General features: G+C 40.8%; 3 protein-coding genes across 3 annotated transcripts; 1 reads left to right on the forward strand and 2 right to left on the reverse strand.

Moving 5' to 3' along the window:
• Positions 1-572: 572 nt before the first annotated feature.
• Positions 573-6,418, forward strand: LOC103400920 (probable polygalacturonase). Its single transcript, XM_008339612.4, has 5 exons — positions 573-1,403; positions 2,895-3,015; positions 3,897-4,145; positions 4,814-4,967; positions 5,651-6,418. The coding sequence occupies exons 1-5, from the start codon at positions 978-980 to the stop codon at positions 6,174-6,176; spliced, it is 1,476 nt and encodes a 491-aa protein (XP_008337834.3). The 5' UTR covers positions 573-977; the 3' UTR covers positions 6,177-6,418.
• A 2,616-nt stretch (positions 6,419-9,034) lies between these two features.
• On the reverse strand, positions 9,035-9,900 carry LOC139191737 (uncharacterized). Its single transcript, XM_070812742.1, has 2 exons — positions 9,392-9,900; positions 9,035-9,170 (listed from the first exon to the last, which is right to left on the reverse strand). The coding sequence occupies exons 1-2, from the start codon at positions 9,898-9,900 to the stop codon at positions 9,035-9,037; spliced, it is 645 nt and encodes a 214-aa protein (XP_070668843.1).
• A 2,695-nt stretch (positions 9,901-12,595) lies between these two features.
• Positions 12,596-13,222, reverse strand: LOC139191738 (uncharacterized). Its single transcript, XM_070812743.1, has one exon. The coding sequence runs from the start codon at positions 13,220-13,222 to the stop codon at positions 12,596-12,598; it is 627 nt and encodes a 208-aa protein (XP_070668844.1).
• Between the last annotated feature and the right edge of the window lie 7,108 nt (positions 13,223-20,330).

Here is a 20,330-nt window from a genome sequence, read left to right on the forward strand (position 1 = left end):
CCTAAGCATTTGCCTCCATGCTAATTGTTGACCTCATAAAGGAAATTAATCAACAATTTTTCAGTATTTTTCTTAAAAAACGATATTATCCACATTAAAATGAGAAGTGGGTTAAGTCTCACAATGGTTAACAATAATATGGTTTAAATTTGCTTTTGATGAGAATCAAAGCTAAGATGTGTCACTTACAATGAAGAGAAATATCACACCGTAGTAATAAGTATGGTTCAAATTCGGTTTTTATAAGAATGAAATCTACGCTTTACTTACAATGAATAGAAATATCACATCATAGGAACCTAAGACCTCAAGCATTTTGATTTGGCAACAAAATATGGAGGCAGATTCTCTGCCCTCTCACTTCTCGTGCTCTCCTGTTTTATGTGGTCACGGTTAAGCCACGTTAATATTTTATATTATTTTTTTATAAAGATAATAAGATAAAAATAAATAATAATATAAAATATTAACGTGGTTTAACCGTGACTACACAAACAGTGGCACAGAAGTGGGAGAGCAGAGAGCAGAGAATCTGCCTCCACAAAATATAAGAGCAAATCATCCTAAAATTCGGCACACGTGGCCTCCCTAATACAAGCAGGCTAAGCAGCATCAAATTTTCCATGAGATCAACTGTTCCATCGTCACTTGCATCACTGCGAAGTTCCAAACTTTGTTTTCTGGTTTGCTGAGAGCAACAACCTTCCCCTTGATTTGCACTCAAACTTCCCAATTTCTGAAACCAAATCCATCCCATTCTCAATCTCCACCAACATTTGACGTCTCACCCAATCCATTCCAATCCAACCCCTTTTTACCAAAACCCAGAAATCCCATGTCCTTAGAAATCAAGCTCATCCATTTCCCCAACCTCCCATCCCCACCTCCACTCGATTTTCCGAGTCGAATCGGCAGAACCCAATAGCCTATTTCTCGGAAAGATCACAACTTTACGGTGCTTCACAGTCGCATTGACCATGGTGGAGACTTTGCCTCTAGGGCGGTTCCACCACCAGAGGCTGGACCTGAAGCGCTGGTTCCCCGCCTTCTTATCCTCCCACAAAACCCTCTTCACCGTTCTCTGGATCGCCGCTTTCGCCTCAGTTTTCGTGTGGCAAAGGAACATTGTAAAGGGGTTTTCGATATTCCGGCGAGCTTCGGCGAGGGAGATGCCGAAGCTGCGGCCGGTGGCTTTCAATTTGACGGATTTCGGGGCCGTGGGCGATGGGGTGACTTTGAACACTGAGGCGTTTGAGAAGGCGGTGCTGGCTATTTCTAAGCTGGGGAAGAAAGGCGGTGGGCAGCTCAATGTGCCTCCGGGCCGGTGGCTTACAGCGCCGTTTAATCTCACTAGTCACATGACTCTGTTTCTTGCTGAAGATGCTGAGATACTTGGGATTCAGGTAAAGCTTTTGGTTTTCTGGTCAGTTGTTATCTGTATTAGTTTCTGTTTTCGTTTCAATATGTGAAAATTTGCCTTGAATTTGTATCTGTTTCGTAGCGAAATGTGAAAGCTTTCCACTTTGCTACGATTTGTTTGTTTTCGATGAAACGGGAAATCTTAGCTGTTAGGACTTTAATAGTTCTTTTCTTCAGAGGGCTGCAATTTGATTCGACTTTTCGATATGATACTGATTAGAACTTGACATTTGATGGTAGTTATAAATGTGGACATGAATCAGGTATTTTTTGGTATCCCTTACGTGCTTTTCTTATTTGGATTTGCATGTTAGTTCTCCTCTTTATTTGCTAATGCATAGTTTGGAAGTAATGGTGATTATATCATGATTGCGGTTACTTTGTTCGGTAAGGTTTAAAGTATGGCTTTCAAGATATTTTCATTAGACGAAGATCTAAAATAAAATTTCAAATGGGAAATCTCGGTTGCGAGGAAATGTAAAGTTCATTCCTCATATGCTTCATTTGGTTTTTGCTATAAATGGAATGGGAATGGTTAACAATTTGTTTAGGACTTGAAGTTCAATAATAATAATAAAGGAAGTCTGTTTATTGAGGTGCATAGGACTGGTTTGATGTTGGTCAATAATCAAACGAAAGTAAGCTTTGTACTTAAGTAGGTGGTGGTAGCAAGCTTCGAACTTTATTTAACATACCATCTTTTATTTTACTTCGAATTAAAACATGGAGACATCCTGAATACTACTGTTGATTTGTAAATATTATGCTAGCAAAGTCTTTTGAGCATTAGGGTTTTCTTGTCTAGGTCTCAGTAGTTAGCATAACAACTTCATATGTGATACTGACATTTACATCCAGATTAAATTGCTGGTTAATTATATGATGTGTTTTGGAATAATATGAACCGAATCGCGTTGGAGAAACATGATTGCTAGATTTTTTTGTGGAATATGTGCTTCTTTATCTTATTCTTTTAGATTGGTTGTGAAAAGCTTGTATTGTTGCTCTGAAAATGAGCCCTGCATATGGTTTTCCAGATTTGTACGAAATGTTAACTTATAGCTGGGGATTGACAAACTAGAAAACAATTGATGCACACACTTGTATATGATTTTCCTACCTGCTTAACCTAGTGCCTATATCTGTAGAATAGACATGACATGTCTAATACCTTAGACGAGAATTTGACTTGAAAGGGCATCATCACCCACATATCCCCTGTAAAGTTTATTCCAATCCTTTAATGTGATTTAACAAACCAGTGAGAAAATCTATCATTTTACACACAAAATACACATACTGGCACGGTTTCGCTAATTCTCTCTCTCTCTCTCTCTCTCTCTCTCTCTCTCTCTCTCTCTCTGCGATGATTGCTGATGCTGCATACTCGTATGATTATCTCTCTCTCTCTCTAGAATGTACGCTATAGCTATTTAGCCTATTTCTGATGCTGCGTACTCTTATGTGCATGACAGGATGAGAAGTATTGGCCCTTGATGCCTCCATTGCCTTCCTATGGGTATGGGAGAGAGCATCCTGGGCCCCGATATGGAAGTCTGATTCATGGTCAAAATCTTAAAGATATTGTTATAACAGGTTTAGATATTTCATCCTTTTCCTATTTAAGCTATATTTTTGTTTCATAGCAATGGTGTTCAACTGGAAGGTCGCGGTTTTAGTTTAAAAATCTAATCTAAGTAGGACTCCAGTGTGATGTCATAAACGCAAATAAGGTTTCCTTTGGTTGTTATAGCCTTTGGCCATGAATACTATTTGTTGACATTAGACATTATAAAAAATCCAAGAAAGATTAGATCAATTAGCCATCTTAGCAGTCGAACATGATTTACTAGCAGAACTTGTAAATGAAAAATTATTTAGTCATTCTCTTTCAAAGAGAAAGGAGGATAAATTCTGATAGTGGATAAATAACCAACATTATTTATTTTGGTCCCATTTAAATTTTGACCCAAGGTCTTATGTTGAACGATGAATCGGGTTGATCTTGGCATCTTATATGGTATAGACAATGAAAGAATTGAAAAATGATTGTCTATAAAGCAAATGGTTGATAAAGGCATGTAATTCTATCATGAATATAATACCAGAGGCAGGTATTTTTTACTTGAGTCAGACAAGTCCCTTGACTTGCCTTTGTTTCATTTCTCTTCATCACTTGGCCATCATGCATCCCAGGGAAGTTGATGATCCTAAAATGTCCAATATATGGCATAAGCCTTCAAGTCTAGAAAATCTCTCTTTGTAGCAATCCCCTTTGCCATGCATACTTCATCACATCTTGCTTGCTACACAAGTAATATGTTGTGGTTTGTTTTAAAATTGTCTTATTCTTTATGTCAATCAAGAACGCCTGTGGACAATTGTTATCTTAGAATCCAGGCTGTAAATTTGTCGTCTTTCCACGTGTTCAATATCTGGTTTGTTCTAATTATATGTATGCATTCACTGACCAACAGGGCATAATGGTACCATAAATGGACAGGGTCAAACATGGTGGAAGAAGTACCTCCAGAAGCTTCTCAACAACACTCGGGGTCCACTTGTTCAGATTATGTGGTCTAGCGACATTTTGATCAGTAATATAACCTTGCGTGATTCTCCTTTTTGGACACTACATCCATATGACTGCAAGAACATTACTATTAGAAATGTTACAATTTTGGCTCCCATACTTAAAGCTCCAAATACTGATGGAATAGATCCTGGTAAGTGGGTCCTACTAGGGGCTTCTTCCTCTAACTATATGTTTGATATGCTGAATAACACTATTTATTTTGAATGGATTGCCATTCTTTTTACTTAGGCATGATTTGGATGAGCTTATAATTTACAAATATGTAAATGCACCACTAAATAAAAATAAGATATTGTGCAAAACAAAGGGCATAAATTGAAAAATGTATTGTGCAGTGAATGTTTAAAGTTTAAACAAGACGTTCAAAATGTATTGTGCTGTGAATGTTTAAAGTTTAAACAAGACGTTCAGTAATGTGAGTTCACAGTTTTTACGGACCAGCTAAACAGGTGTGTTGATGAACATGGGGTAGTCAATTGTGGTTTTTAGGGATGATGACCGAGAAAGATCAGGAATAATTAAGGTTGAAATATATCTCAGAGATGTATAGCTTTTTCTTGTATACCTTCATTCCCACCCCCTTTCACAGCCCCCCACCCCCCATCCCAAGCGAGAAAGAGAGAGAAGACAAAATTCACTTATTTTCTTGTTGACTTCAATCTGGAATTGTTCTGAGCACTCTTCGTATATAATTTGAGCTATAAATTGATTGTTTTGTCTTGTAATTTTACTGGTATGCTTCATTTTTGTTTATTATGTAACCAATATTGAATAACTTTGATTTTGTGGTATAAACAGACTCATGTGAGGATATGGTGATTGAGGACTGCTACATAAGCGTAGGGGATGATGGAATTGCAATAAAGAGTGGCTGGGATCAGTATGGTATTTCTTACGGACGGCCATCAAAGAATATACTCATTAGAAATCTTGTTGTCCGCTCTATGGTCAGGTACTCTTATGCTTCTAGCAGGCTTTCATTGCATTCTTGTTGCCATCTTAAGTTAAAAAACAAGTACTTAATTGTATATCCTGGCATCATGTTATTTTCTTTCATCACTATAATTGGGGAGCTCCAGTCACACTCCATTGTAGGGTATGTATTTACCCTTACACGCTAGAGTGGGGGAGGGCAACCAGTAATGAGAATGGCACTCCCATTAAGATTCCCTAATACTGTGTCCGGGCATTCTGTACTTCTTTTCATTTGGAATATGATCATCGTTTTAGATCATAAGATAATTGACAGTTGGTTTGAGTATGTCTTGCCGTGTCAACCAAAAAAATACAAAATAACAACAAAAACAAAAGAATAGGCGAAGGGGAATGAACAGTTAAATGTTGAGTAGAAAACTGTTCGGATTTACCTGTATGGCTTTTAGGCTTCAATTCTGGATGGAATCCAGCAATAATGCATTAGTAAGGTTAATCTTTCGTATACGCATGTCGTATGTAGGCTTTACTCATCTGTTAGTTCACCAGTGTCCTGGTAGTTACTATTCCTTTACATCCTTTACAGTATGCATAGAATGTTCACCAGTGTCCTGGTACTATCCTTTACTTCCTTTTCAGTATGTACATAATGTTATGTCTATCAGAAGTAGCTCAAAGTTACCCTTGGCTGTAATGCAACAGTGCTGGCGTATCAATTGGCAGTGAGATGTCTGGTGGGGTTTCAAATGTCACGGTGGAGAACCTGCTTGTGTGGAGCTCAAGGCGTGCTGTTCGGATCAAGACTGCCCCTGGAAGAGGTGGATATGTGCGACAAATAACCTATCGGAATCTGACATTTGACAATGTCCGAGTTGGAATTGTTATCAAGACAGACTACAATGAGCACCCCGACGAGGGCTATGATCCAAAGGCTCTTCCAGTGCTCAAGGACATAAGCTTCACAAGCGTCCATGGACAGGGAGTTCGCGTGCCTGTCCGTATCCATGGAAGTGAAGAGATTCCAGTCAGAAATGTGACTTTCCGGGATATGTCCGTGGGGCTAACATACAAAAAGAAGCACATTTTCCAGTGTGCCTTTGTTCAAGGTCGTGTAATAGGTACCATCTTCCCTGCCCCTTGCGAAAATCTTGACCAGTATGACGAGCAAGGAAAGCTGGTGAAACACTCTGCGTCCCAGAACATGACAGACATAGATTATGATTTTTGAGAAGGTGAGAGCTTTTCCGCAATGGCTCAGATTTTTGGAGGTCAACCACTTCAATGTCTGTTAACGAAAGCAACCTGGGAGGACGAAGATCGACCGAGTATTTTATGTTATTTTTAGTTTCTTGTTTGTGTTTCTCCCATTCCCACGTATACATTTTTCATTAAACGGAGTTGTATATACCGAATTTTTTTCAGTTCATGGAATGGAAGAAAAAGGGGGCATAGTTTGACGTTGTACACTAATCAACTTTGCTTGCAATTGCAAATGCTTGTGTTTTATGTGTAAAGACCTCGAATAACTGCACTCAGAAAAATCAAGAGATCGCTTAACCATATCAAATTCCTTTCAGGTAGTCAAGTTTGGAACCCTGCCCCCTTTCACAGAAAAGAAAATAAACTCAGGTGGAACCAGGTGTAAAGTGGGACACGAACGTAATCTTAGAGGGCCAGTTGGGTCCAAATGTCTTCCGGATAACAATGTCGGAATCAAAAACATGATTCAAAGTGGGTCAAAATGACTTACAGTGGGCAATGTAGGAACGAAAACATGATTTCAGGGATGAGTTTGGTCAAAGCGACTGAAAATGAGCAATGTGGGAAAGAAAACACGATTACAGAGTAATGCACTAATTAAGATTAAACAAAACCACGAAAAGTAAACTCCGAGTAGTTGGTATAGTGGAAAGCAAACAATAGTTTGGAACTTCAAAGGTGAGTTCCAACTCCCACGTATGCATTCTTTGGTCTACTTTTAAACGACCGTCGAACAAAATTTGAATTGCAGGTGGAAGCTCTCGGAGCTAGAGAAGTGTTTGTGGCGGGAATTTCCGTGGGGAATGCTTCCTGGCCGACGAGCACACAGCTCCCCGACAGGTTGGCGCCGGTTGATGCTTTATGTCGGGCTTCTGCTTTACTGGCGGGCTTGTCCGGCAAAGCCTGTCGGGCAAGGCTTGTCGGGCAAGGCTGAAAGAGAATGACCGAGTTAACTTTGAAAGGTGCCTTTGTGAGGCCTTAGGTGTAGGCCTTGAGGCTCACAATCAAGATTAACTTTGAATTGCTCAGGCGTGCCACTACCATCTTCAGCATGGCAAATGTAGAACGAATGTTTGAGTTATTATTATTATATATTCGAGAGACTATGTTAGTTATTGACAGGTGCCTTTGTGGGGCCTTAGGTGTAGGCCTTGAGGCTTCCCATAAATAACTAACTTAGTACTCAAACACATAAGGTTCCTTTTGTTGGTTATATGGGTCTTATAACCATCATACTTCTGATTACCTGAGCTCAAAAAGCATAATGAATCCAAATAGGTGCCTTTGTGGGGCCTTGAATAGGCCTTGAGGCTTCCCATCAGAACCCCTTATGTGCTCAATGTTCTTGCCCGAGAAATAGGATGAATCCAAATAGGTGCCTTTGTGGGGCCTTGAATAGGCCTTGAAGCTTCCCATCAAAATTCATCTCATACTCGAACGTTATATGGTTATCATAATATAACAGAAATAAAACTAAGTGGCAGGTCGATTACTTGTGCCCCAAGTAACTTCGGACTTCTTGTTTATCAAAGCTTGTCGTGGATGGGTTAAGTCCACATCAGGTTCTTTTTTATGCCTTGAGGCCAAGGACTTTTTAGGGTGATCAAATCTTATATGCCCGAGGACTTAGAGCTTAGATCTGGCTTGAACTATGAAGACATATTCAAATCGGATTCAAGCGCTGAGAGAGTCTTTTAATAGCCATATTACTAGAAATAACTTGGATACAACTTGAAGTATACAACATATTGCTAGGCTAATGAATGAAAAGACAAAAAAAAAAAAAACAAAGAAGGTCGGGCAAGGCTGATCGTCTTGCAACTTCCTATCTTTGTGGGTTAACAGAAGGTTTGAAAGCTTAGAAAAGGGGTTGTGAGGTGAGTTTGTAGAAAGAAAATCGATACTACAACAGGCATTGAACAGGGTAGCAGAGCTATTACAAAGGGTTTGTCCCGAAAGGGATGAAGGCTTGGGCTGACTACAGCTTCGTTTTGAAGGAAAATCTGGCTTTGAGCAGAGTTTGTGCTTTTGTTTGTTTGTTTGAGTGTCCTTGATTCTGACTTCTCTTTCTCCTTTTATAGCCACCTTGGCTTGGCCTCCTGTAGCAATAATCTTGCCCGAATGCAGTTTGAAGGATAGTGACTCATCAGCTATTTACTTGTACTGCCATCATAAATGACTTTTGGGCTGATTAGTTGGCTGGTCTATACTACTTGGCCCTTGGGTAGGTGAGCAAGTGGTACAAATGATCTGCACCTAGTCGGGAAATGCCCTTTCTGCTTTCTAGGTCTGAGCTGAGCTTCGGGGTTTTCCTTCTCTTTTTGGGCCAACTCCCTTCTAAGCCCAAAGTTTAAGTTTCAACCCAAACAGTGCCCCCTTCAATCGATATTCAGACTGGAATTCCAGGAGCCAATATTGATTGAATATCCGCATGCTTGTATACCCGCTTTTGGAACTTGTGTTTTTCTGGACAGGAGGCCTACAACCATGCGTCTCTTGCTCTTCTCACGACCTTTGGGTTACCCTATGAGGTTTCTATAAATTCAGGTTTGATTTTGCCTTTTGCTCAGTCAACCAAATTCCTTCAACCTTTGCTTCAATTAACCCTGAGTATTTTTGCCTTCTTAGTTTTCTCCCTAAGACTGGGAAATGAGCTATTCAAGATTCAAATGGGGTTTCCTAAAACTCCTTTTTCGTGAGAAAAAGAGTTTCCATCAAATAACCACTATCCCCAACACCCTTGGTCAGGCACCCCGCTATCTCCAACACCCTTGGTCAAGCGGTGCTCCCATGAAGACTTGCCTTCCCGCTTGTCGCCATGATAAGTCAGGCTTCACCATCATATATGGTGATGACCCTGCTTGAGGATCCTCTACCAGGCACGTCTTGGCCGCACAATCTGATCACCTGACTGAATTCTACCCATGAAGATACCAGAAAACCAACTGAGACGTCATTGCACCTGGAAGGAGTCGTACGTAATACATCGGGATTGAATTGAATTTGTTGTAAACTTCACCAGTTTGTCGAAAATGAAATAAACAATATCTTAACAATCTTGTGTTTTTCTGTCTTCTTGAATGACTGATGAATATACACTATACTTCAGCATCCCGAAACCTGCTTTACTTTGCATCCTCCTCGATGTAACAATCCCTAACATCCCATAATGTAGGACAATACCTTTTCAAGAATTTAACATTAATGGGATGTTTCTGCCAATTCCCTTCAAGGTCCGCCAAGTAATATCCCCTTTTGTCTAATACTTGACTAACTATGAAAGGACCTTCCCACGTCGGGCTCCACTTTCCAAAGCCCCTAAGCTGAGCTCCTAGAGGAAGAACTGTCTTCCATACCAAATCTCCTTCCTTGTAAGATTTTTCTTTCACCCTTTTGTTATATGCTCGGGCAACAGCTCTTTTTCCTTCCTGAATCTGGTTCAGAGCTTCAATTCGGGCTACATCTAAGTCTTCAATCCCTTGACACATGGCTTCGATGTATTCTTCGATGTGTAACCCAAACTGATTTTGAATTCTGACAGAACTCACATTGATCTCCATGGGAAGCACTGCATCTTGCCCGAAGGTTAGAGCATAAGGAGTTGTCCCTGTACCTGCCCTTTTGGAAGTTCTGTATGCCCACAAAGTATTCCCCAGCTTTTCATGCCATTTTTCCGAACTATCTATAACCATTCTTTTGATAATGTTTACCAAAATCTTGTTGCTGGATCCTGCCTATCCATTTGACTGGGGGTAGTAAGGACTGGATCGGATCATCTTTATTTTGTATTTGCTTGCAAATTCTTCAACTTCTTTTGAAATAAAAGATGGCCCTCGATCCGTCACTATGGTTTCAGGCACCCCAAATCTATGCAGAATCTTGGTCTCAATAAAATTTTTTACCGCAGCTGAGGTTATGGTTTTTACCGCCGAAGCCTCCACCCATTTGGTAAAGTAATTCGTTGCTTCAATGATAAAAGTGTGCCCCTTGCTAGAAGCCGAGTAAATCTGCCCGATGAAGTCCATTGCCCATCCTCTGAAGGGCCAGGGCTTGACTACTGGATTTAAAGGCACAGAGGGTACATGTTGGAGATGATCGTGCCTTTGACATTCCTCACACCCTCGGGCATAGGACTTGCACTCTTTTTCCATGTCGGGCCAAAAATAACCATATCGCCTCAGTAACCGCCTCATATTTGTCCCCGCCTGATGTGCTCCACATACTCCTTCATGTACTTCGGCTATCACTCTTATGGACTCCTCTTGGCCTAATCATTTCAATAATAACCCGTCTAGAGTCTTCCTTAGTAGGTCTTTCGCCCATAAGACATACTTAGTTGCTTGATGTCTATTCTTCTTGCTGGTGGGTGAAGAGGGATTTTTCAAATGATGGATGATGGGCGATCTCCAATCTTCTATCTCAGTTTCATGAACCATTACATCCAGGCTGAATCCCCTTTCCAGGATAGAAGGAAGATTTCTCCTTTGAATCTCGACATCCAACCCATATCTCCTTTCCTGTATTGGCATGCCTGAGGCCAATTGCGCCATCTCATTAGCTGCTAGGTTGGCTCCCCTGGGAACTGAAGGAATTATTTTGAAAAACATGTTCATTTGAGCAACATCATATAGCATGCAATTTAACAATTAAAGGCGGAATCATGCTTGTATGTACTCAAAAACAAAACATGACCATGAAATTCAAAGCCTAGTAGATTGGTGAACCAATAATCAACTCAAAAACAAAGTGAGTTGATAAATTTACCTTTGTAGATTCCTCTTTGCATAAGCAAAGGCTAATCACCCAAAGAGATAGGGGCCTTCATTCCTTGCTTCTTAGATCCATGGATTTGGATGGAAGAATAGGTTCTCCAAGTTCCCAAAATTGAGAACCTCTAATTCTCGACACCAAGGTTCGATTGTAGAAGAAATGAGTGACCTTGGAGTAGTAGGATTGCTAGATGTACCCTCCAAGGTGTTGGCCTATTTAGAGAGAAAATAGAGAGACAATTCTCACCAATTTTCCCCCAAAATAAACCCTTAATATTTCCTTAATGAATTTTAGTTATAAAGTCATTTATATAGTCACTTCTTTAAGTGACCTAAACAACCAAAACCCTAATTCATTTCATCATGGCTGGCCATTTAGGGATGTTTGGGCTTTTGGGCTTTAATGAATCTTTATTCATTAAATTGTCATACAACTTAAGTTAATGGGCTTGACGTTCGAAGCCCATTGGGCCTTAAGGTCCAAAACTATCCCGAAGTCTTTAACGAACTTTTTCGTTTGATTAATTAACATATTAATTAATCCTTGCCATAAATAAATGATTAAACCATTTAATCATTCTTACTCATCTCCGTTTAATCTCCAATCTCCACCTTACACGGTGTGCGATCCTTTAGGTTCCTTTTAGCGAGGTAGTGGGCGATTAAAACCATTTTACATCGATTGTGAATTGAAACTATTTTCAATTCTCCCTTTAGTGATTACACACGTTTAGGGCTTCCACAAACCATGGTTGACGCCTAGCAGCATGTCATGGTTACCCAAGCTAATCAGAAGAGGTTAGAGAACCTATTCAGTTCGGGATTACAAATGCAATACGGTCTTTCTCTAATCTAATACTCTTGACCACATTGTTTGGTTTGATAGTTTATTTTCTCATGTCTACTATCCAATGTGTGTCTTGTGCTTATATGATTACCATGAATGTGATTCGGAACGCATTCCCTAATCTCATTCATACTCTGATCAGAGATTTAAATCATATCATAGAGTATTCTCCCTCAAACGGTTTGAAGGTTAGAGATCCCTTGTTGCGCATTCACTTGTCTCCATAGCTAAGTCACTTGACCCCAACGATGCCGTGGACACCCTCCTGATGGAGTGACTTTGACATAATCAAAGATCAAGGTCTTAACCACAAGACAACTATGATGCCTCAGGTCAAAGGACTACTTTGCATTATCCCAACCATGAGTTCTCATGTGACATGGAATATGAGAACCCTTCGTTGATCGCGTTCAGTGAACTCATTCTCTATTGAGCACCTACCGTACTTATCTTGATGTCACACACACCAATGACTCGAGACTAATCACTCTCCCTGAGAGAAGACATAGTACGTACTGATCTTGACGGACTGTCAACGCCCAATTGGCAATCCTATGATCAGGAACGTTTAGGATGTGTCTACGAAAGAATGGTCTCATGAATCTAACTTCATTAGATTACATTCTCCCAATCACATATTCCTTGGACTTTATCGTTTAAGCATATAACATTTATATGAGACGGCTCAAACAATAATTTATGCCCTTTATATGTAAAACTAGATTAGTTTAACATGTGAAATGTCCGTAAAGTATCATCACATGGTTGGCTTTAGGGCACATTTCCAACAGGAACATGACTCACCGATATATCAGAATCCCAATAACTCAACAATTGGGTGGCCGCCAAATAGTATCCGGCCATGGTGATATGTCTACACTTGAACTCCCCATTTAGCTGGTTTATTACCAATTCTGAATCACCAAACACCTCAACTTCCATTACCCCCAGATCCATCAAGATTTCCAAACCAATTATTAAGGTCTCATACTCTGCCCGATTGTTGGTATTCCCTTGATAATCTAAGAGAAATGAGTAATAGTGATAAATCCTTTGAGGGTTGACAATCACAATCTCAGCTCCTAAAGCCTTCTGAGTATAAGAACCATCGAAATACAGCTTCCAAGGAGTAATCCATAAACCAGCCCCTTTTCTTATCTCCTGTTGGATCCACTCCTCTTTGCCCGAGATCCCTTTGCCTGGCAGGATCCAAACATTAGTAACTTCTAGGGTTCCCGGTATATTGATTATCTCATCTCGAGACTCTTGATGCTCCGCCAAGAAGTCAGCAATTGCTTGGCCTTTTACTGCCCTTTGGGGGACATACTGGAAGCTGAATTCTGATAATGCTAGAATCCACTTCCCAATCCTTCCTGTTAACATTGGCTTTGACAACATGTACTTTATCACATCTATCTTGGCGATGATGTGCACGTGACAAGGTAACATGTAATGCCTCAGCTTATTGGCAGTAAAATACAGAGCTAATCACAATCTTTCTACTAGGGAATACCTTGTTTCTACCTCGGTCAGAATTCTACTGAGGTAGTACACTGCCTGCTATTTCCCGCCTTTATTATTCTGAGCCAGCAAACTCCCAATTGATTTATCTGAAGCGGAGATATATAGTTTTAAGGGTTTTCCCCTCTGAGGTGGTACCAATACTGGCGGAGAGGTCAAATAAGCTTTGATACCATCGAAAGCCTCTTGGTGCGGTGGTCCCCACTCTAAATTCTCCTTATCCTTCAGTCTTAACAAAGGAGTCGGTGGCTGGATCTTGCCCGCTAGATTGGCAATGAATCTTCTTAAGAAATTAATTTTGCCCAGCAGCCTTTGAAGTTGCACTTTGTTAGTGGGTGAAGGCGACTCCATTATTGCCCGAGCTTTATTTTTGTCCACTTCTACCCCTCTTTGATGAACCAGGAATCCCAAGAAATTGCCCGCTTTCACTCCAAACGAACACTTCTTTGGATTCATCTTCAACTTGTGGATCCTCATTCTTGTTAATGTTTGTCTGAGGTCTATCAGATGTTGTTCTTCCGTCTTGGATTTCACCACGATGTCATCAATATACACCTCCATATTATGGCCAATCAGATCATGAAAGATGGCATTCATCGCCCTTTGGTAGGTTGCACCAGCATTCTTGAGCCCGAAAGGCATGACCAGATATTCATATGCCCCCACATGCCCAGGGCACCTAAAAGCTGTTTTATGTATATCCTCCGGGGTCATCTTTATCTGATTATACCTGGCATTCCCATCCATAAAAGATAAGACTTTGTGTTTTGCTACTGCATCTATGAATAGATCTGCCATGGGCATGGGATACTCATCTTTAGGTGTAGCACCATTAATATTTCTGTAGTCAACACAACATCGTATCGCTTTTGTTACGGCTTTTAAAACGGGTACAATGTTGGCTAACCACTCCACATATTTGGCTAGCCTGATAAATCCGGCTTTTACGAGCCTCTCAATCTCTTCTTTGACCTTCTCTTCTATCTCCTTCGACATCCTTCGTGGTGCTTGCTTAACCGGATTATATCCTTCCTTGATGGGCATTCTGTGTTCCACCAAGGTTGCATCTAAACCCGGCATCTCAGTGTAATGCCAAGCAAAACAATCTCTGAATTCTCGCAAGAGACAAATAATTTGTGCTCGATTCTCACTCTCCAATAAACCACTGATTTGTATTGGTCTTGGGTCCTCCTTTGTTCCTAGCTCAATAACTTCCAGAGGATCTTGGACCTCCGGTGGTGGCTTATCAAGTTCTGCACACAAAAATTCGACTAGCTCCAGGCTCTCGGGCAAGTCATCTGGCTCATCTAGGTCATATATACACTCGGCCATTTGAATGGCCCTTTCCAATTTTTCTTGACAAGATTCCTCGTTGCTTTCATCCTAGCTGGTTGAAGCTCCCCCTGCCATTCCTGCTCTTCTCTGTCTAAGAGCTCATTTTCTTGTCCTCTTCTTTTCCCATACACCAACAGTCGTTTAATCAAGGATCTGACTGCCATTACCTGATCTTTCCTTTTTTGTTCTATCATTGATGGTGTAGGGGTGTTGGGATGATATAAGGTCTGTCCCACTCCTCTCTAGTAAGGAGCATCCCTTGTTCTAGGAGCTTTTGGGCCGTCACCTTGGTAGGGCGGCCGTTCTCATCTGTTCCCAAACACTTCAAGATTCCTACGTTGGGATTGTAGAAACTTGTTTTTGCTATATTAGTTGTGGGAAGAAATGGCCGTGATTCAGCCTCTACCATCTCCCAAAAGCCTGGCCCTTCTGCGCTTACCTCATGATACACAGCCACTTGTTAATGTAGGGTGGAGGGTACAGCAAGACTTTGGTGGATCCAATCTCTTCTAAGTAAGGCTCCATAGGTGGAGGTGCAGTCCACCACAAAGAACGCCAGCATGATCTGTTTAGACCCCAAATCTACCTCCAAAGGCAATATCCCGAGAGTCTTGGTGATAGCGCCCGAGAAACTAGAAACTGTGAGGTTTGTAGGAATAAGATCCTATGTGTCTCTCCCCAACTTTTTCATCTGCTTGGCTGGTAATACATTAACAGCTGCCCCTCCATCAATCAAAATCCTTTTGAAGGGCACTCCCTCCAAATGAGCTGTTACATATATGGGCTTTAGATGATTGGCAAGTGAAATGTTCGGGCGTCTGAACACCATTTTATCTGTGTAGATCCTTAAAGGACCCTCTTTGGATGCTTCAGATGATGCAGCTTTTCCCGACTCTCCTTCTTCTGCTATCTCCATATTAACATGAGCCATCATTGGCTCAGTCGTTACATAATCTTCTTCCATGGTGGCGGGCTGATTAGGTTGGGCAACAAACATAGCAGATAGCACATACACCATGTTTATATGAAAGTTGCTAGGCTCTGGCAGTTCCTCTTTTTTGCTCCCAATCTGGTCCATGAACTCATCCAACCACGCCATAACATCTGGTGGAAGCAATGGTTTTGGTGCCCCATCAAGCTGATTCACACCTGAACATGGTGTTTGTTTTGGAACTTCCCCGAAGGGATCCTCTAATGATAAAGAATGTTGTTTTTTCTTAGGGGAGACAGTTCCAAAGCAAATAGGCTGCTCTGCCTTCCATCCGGGAGTCGGTACCATAACCATATCTTCTTGAGCTCTCCTCAAGATTCTATATTTCCCAGGGTGTAGGTTTTGTGGCACATGATTTCATTCGCCTTCAATCTTGCTATTAGCCTTTTCCACCTCCTTCTTACTTCTCCAGCGGAACTGACTGCTCCCCCCAGATAACGTTTTCTCTAACTTTTGATTTTTGGAAGCTTCCGACGTCGCTGGGGTTTTCAAGGAATTCATGTAGGCTTTGTGTTGCCTCTGAACCCTTCTGACCATGGAAGCACCCATTTGCTTAACAGGCTGTCCATTCTTCCCGACCGCATACCATTTTCGCCCGAGGCGGGCAGAATTATCTTTTGTGACGGGGTTTGTTATCCTGTCATTCATCCTGACCTCTCTTCCCATATGGGCGTACTGAAAGTGCCCTACACTTCTCTCTTTTGACTTCTTGGCATCTTTATCATCTGCCTCCTCAGAAACTTCATGGTTACGAAATATTTCTGATAAAGCCTTTGGTTGGGAATCGCCTCCTAGCCGCTGAAAGACACTTCGGGAGGTATCCCTTCCTGCAGTCCGCCGAGCTTTCTCTTGTGCCTCTTTTCTCTTTTGTTCTTCATTCCTCCTGATTGGTTCATGATCTATGAGGGCTCCCGCGGGCGGTATCTCGAGTTCACACTCGCATTGGCACTTACTGCACAGCACCCTTCCTTTGAATATGGCGGCTTTTGGATATTCAGGCAAGTTAACCCCCCCTTTATGGGTTTGTCAACCAGTCTTCTTTCTTCTTCTCTTGTGACATTCTCTTTTCCCTTCTCCACCCAGGCCATACTGATCATATTTATAGGGGCCTCTGAGAAGGGATCCGTATGTTTATCCGTCACCGCAGCTTCTTCTAGTTGATTGGTTTTAAGCCCCCTCTTCTCCCTATCATCTTCCTCCCCAAGATGAGGTAAAGACATAGGGATAAGTGGTCTTAGAACCGGGTCATCTTCTTTTCTGGAGCTTGTAGAAGCGTTCTCCAATCTTTGTAGTATGTGCAACAAAGCAGTTTGGAAATCTTTTGATCCTTTTGACATATTGCTTTGATCAAAGAATCCCACCGGGCGTGCCAAAACTATGTTCGTGGCGGGAATTTTCGTGGGGAATGCTTCCTGGCCAACGAGCACACAACTCCCCGAGAGGTTGGCACCGGTTGATGCTTTCTATCGGGCTTTTGCTTTACTAGCGGGCTTGTCGGGCAAGGCTGAAAGAGAAGGACATAGATAACTTTGAAAGGTGCATTTGTGAAGCCTTAGGTGTAGGCCTTGAGGCTCACGATCAAGATTAACTTTGAATTGCTCAGGCGTGCCACTACCATCTTCAGCATGGTAGATGTAGAACGAATGTTTGAGTTATTATTATTATATATTCAAGAGACTATGTTAGTTATTGACAGGTGCCTTTGTGGGGCCTTAGGTGTAGGCCTTGAGGCTTCCCATAAATAACTAACTTAGTACTCAAACACATAAGGTTCCTTTTTTTAGTTATATGGGTCTTATAACCATCATACTTCTGATTACCTGAGCTCAAAGAGCAGAATGAATCCAAATAGGTGCCTTTGTGGGGCCTTGAATAGGCCTTGAGGCTTCCCATCAAAACCCCTTCTGTGCTCAATGTTCTTGCCAGAGAAATAGGATGAATCCAAATATGTGCCTTTGTGGGGCCTTGAATAGGCCTTGAGGCTTCCCATCAGAATTCATCCCGTACTCGAACGTTATATGGTTATCATAATATAACAGAAATAAAACTAAGTGGCAGGTCGATTACTTGTGCCCCAAGTAACTTCGGACTTCTTGTTTATCAAAGCTTGTTGTGGATGGGTTAAGTCCACATCAGGTTCTTTTTTATGCCTTGAGGCCAAGGACTTTTTAGGGTAATCAAATCTTATATGCCCGAGGACTTAGAGCTTAGATCTAGCTTGAACTATGAAGACATATTCAAATCGGATTCAAGCGCTGAGAGAGTCTTTTAATAGCCATATTACTAGAAATAACTTGGATACAACTTGAAGTATACAACATATTGCTAGGCTAATGAATGAAAAGACAAAAAAAAACAACAAAGAAGGTCGGGCAAGGTTTAACCTTGTCGGGTAAGGCTGATCGTCTTGCAACTTCCTATCTTTGTGGGTTAACAGAAGGTTTGAAAGCTTAGAAAAGGGGTTGGGAGATGAGTTTGTAGAAAGAAAATCGATACTACAGCAGGCATTGAACAGGGTAGCAGAGCTATTACAAAGGGTTTGTCCCGAAAGGGATGAAGGCTTGGGCTGACTACAGCTTCGTTTTGAAGGCAAATCTGGCTTTGAGCAGAGTTTGTGTTTTTGTTTGTTTGTTTGAGTGTCCTTGATTCTGACTTCTCTTTCTCCTTTTATAGCCACCTTGGCTTGGCCTCCTGTAGCAATAATCTTGCCCGAATGCAGTTTGAAGGATAGTGACTCATCAGCTATTTACTTGTACTGCCATCATAAAGTACTTTTGGGCTGATTAGCTGGCTGGTCTATACTACTTGGCCCTTGGGTAGGTGAGCAAGTGGTACAAATGATCTACACCTAGTCGGGAAAGGCCCTTTCTGCTTTCTAGGGCTGGGCTGAGCTTCAGGCTTTTCCTTCTCTTTTTGGGCCAACTCCCTTCTAAGCCCAAAGTTTAAGTTTCAACCCAAACAAGAAGGTTCCAAACAAATCGTATTGCTCATAGTCTCGCCCGGCAGGCCCTCCATTCTCCACGGTCATGGTACTGCTCAGTCGCAACAAATTCAGTTCATCCAGTTTTCAGGCCAGACTAATAAGGTCAACAACAACAACCAGAATTTGATTGCGTATGAAACTAAACTAAGAAACTGGTCCAAGATAATCTGCTTGTAAGCCAACCAGAAGAGACAGACGGTCAGATAATCGCTGTTAATATCCTCCGTGCACCGCCGGCAGCAGACCAGAGAGGGCGGTCTGGCAGACCAGCCCAACCACAGCAACCACAAGAAGCAACTACAAAACCAGACAAGCTAAAACAAACAGCAGCCTAAAACAAAAACAAAGCCAGACTAACGAAAGCTTAAGCGGCCTTCCAATCTAAACAAAGCTCTGCAAACCTGCTAAGCAAATAAATGTTAAACCTACTGACGCATCAAATTTTCCATTATAAAACAAGCAGGCATTCTGCCTATCGACATAAACGTAATACAACACAAATAAACATTTGCAATTATACCTAACAAAAATTACGTTAAAACATGATCAACCGCAAATGATGAGCAAATCTACAAGCACTTCGTTGAAAGTTGAGCTCAACATAACTTAATAAAATTATTCAATTTTGTGTTACGTGGAAATTATGCGAGAAGGAAAAAACAAACTCTCAAATCATATTGGAAATTTTAAACGTGTGTTTGTTTTCCTTTTCTAGCAAAACCATGAACATTGACGAAGCGAAAATATAATGACATAGATGGGAGGATGAAAGTGGTGTATTGCTTTGTTTATTACACTCTTCCACTTCAACTCATTACATTACCAATCAAGCACTTCATTTTTTTTTTTTTTGTAGAATATCATTTGTAATGAAATGAGATAATTGGAGCAACGATCTCTAAACTTCTCAATTTGAGATTTGGTCCCTGAATTAAAATTGTGAGTATTGGTTCTTGAACTTATTATAATATGGAGCATTGAACCTTTTAGCTTATTCGATCAGAATTTTCATCTTTTTTTGCCACTTTCAATTTTTTATTTTGGATGAAATTTCTAAAGATATTACTCAAAAGAATCATTGTTTCACATTATGACAAGTTCAGAAAACAAAAATTATAAATTTTATTTCAGAGACCAAAACTCTATCCTGTCAAATATTCTCCAATAAAAAATAAATAAATAAAAGATGGGAAGGCGACGCCGCGATGCTGTAAATAAACGGAAAATGCATGGGCCATGCTTGAAGTTGGCAGATAGGAAAGCGAACCCGAACGTACCAAGTGAACTCAAACAAAACGTGTTTGCAAATTTGAAACAGACGAGTGATTGGATCCAACTAATAAAACAGCCATTAAATAATTAAACTCAACGCACAGATATTTCAACTGGAACCAAGATTCTCTCATGAGCATTCTCTAGGAATCCTGCAATCATGTCCGTTCATTATGTATTGTGCGGTCAGAAATCATTTAAAATTTAAATTTTAAAATTTAAATATAAATAGTACTTAACAAAAACTGACCGCACGATATAAAATAAACGGACAAGATTGCGGGATCCCTAAGATCTCTAGGAAAATGCTCAGGAGAGAATCCTGATTCTTTCAACTCAACACACATATATTTCACGTGCTTTTTTAACTATAAAATAAAGTAATATTTAAAATAAAATAAATT

Source organism: Malus domestica, chromosome 15, assembly GCF_042453785.1.
Source record: "Malus domestica chromosome 15, GDT2T_hap1".
Lineage (NCBI taxonomy): Eukaryota > Viridiplantae > Streptophyta > Magnoliopsida > Rosales > Rosaceae > Malus > Malus domestica.

What these genes read in the sequence shown, in the direction of transcription:
- LOC139191738 (XM_070812743.1), bottom strand. Translation starts at nt 13,222, where the DNA reads ATGTTGTCAAAGCCAATGTTAACAGGAAGGATTGGGAAGTGGATTCTA.
- LOC139191737 (XM_070812742.1), bottom strand. Translation starts at nt 9,900, where the DNA reads ATGGTTATAGATAGTTCGGAAAAATGGCATGAAAAGCTGGGGAATACT. An exon ending in AATGTTAAATTCTTGAAAAG is followed by an intron (nt 9,171 to 9,391) that starts GTATTGTCCTAC and finishes GACTCCTTCCAG; the next exon opens with GTGCAATGACGTCTCAGTTG.
- LOC103400920 (XM_008339612.4), top strand. Translation starts at nt 978, where the DNA reads ATGGTGGAGACTTTGCCTCTAGGGCGGTTCCACCACCAGAGGCTGGAC. An exon ending in CTGAGATACTTGGGATTCAG is followed by an intron (nt 1,404 to 2,894) that starts GTAAAGCTTTTG and finishes TGTGCATGACAG; the next exon opens with GATGAGAAGTATTGGCCCTT. An exon ending in TACTGATGGAATAGATCCTG is followed by an intron (nt 4,146 to 4,813) that starts GTAAGTGGGTCC and finishes TGGTATAAACAG; the next exon opens with ACTCATGTGAGGATATGGTG.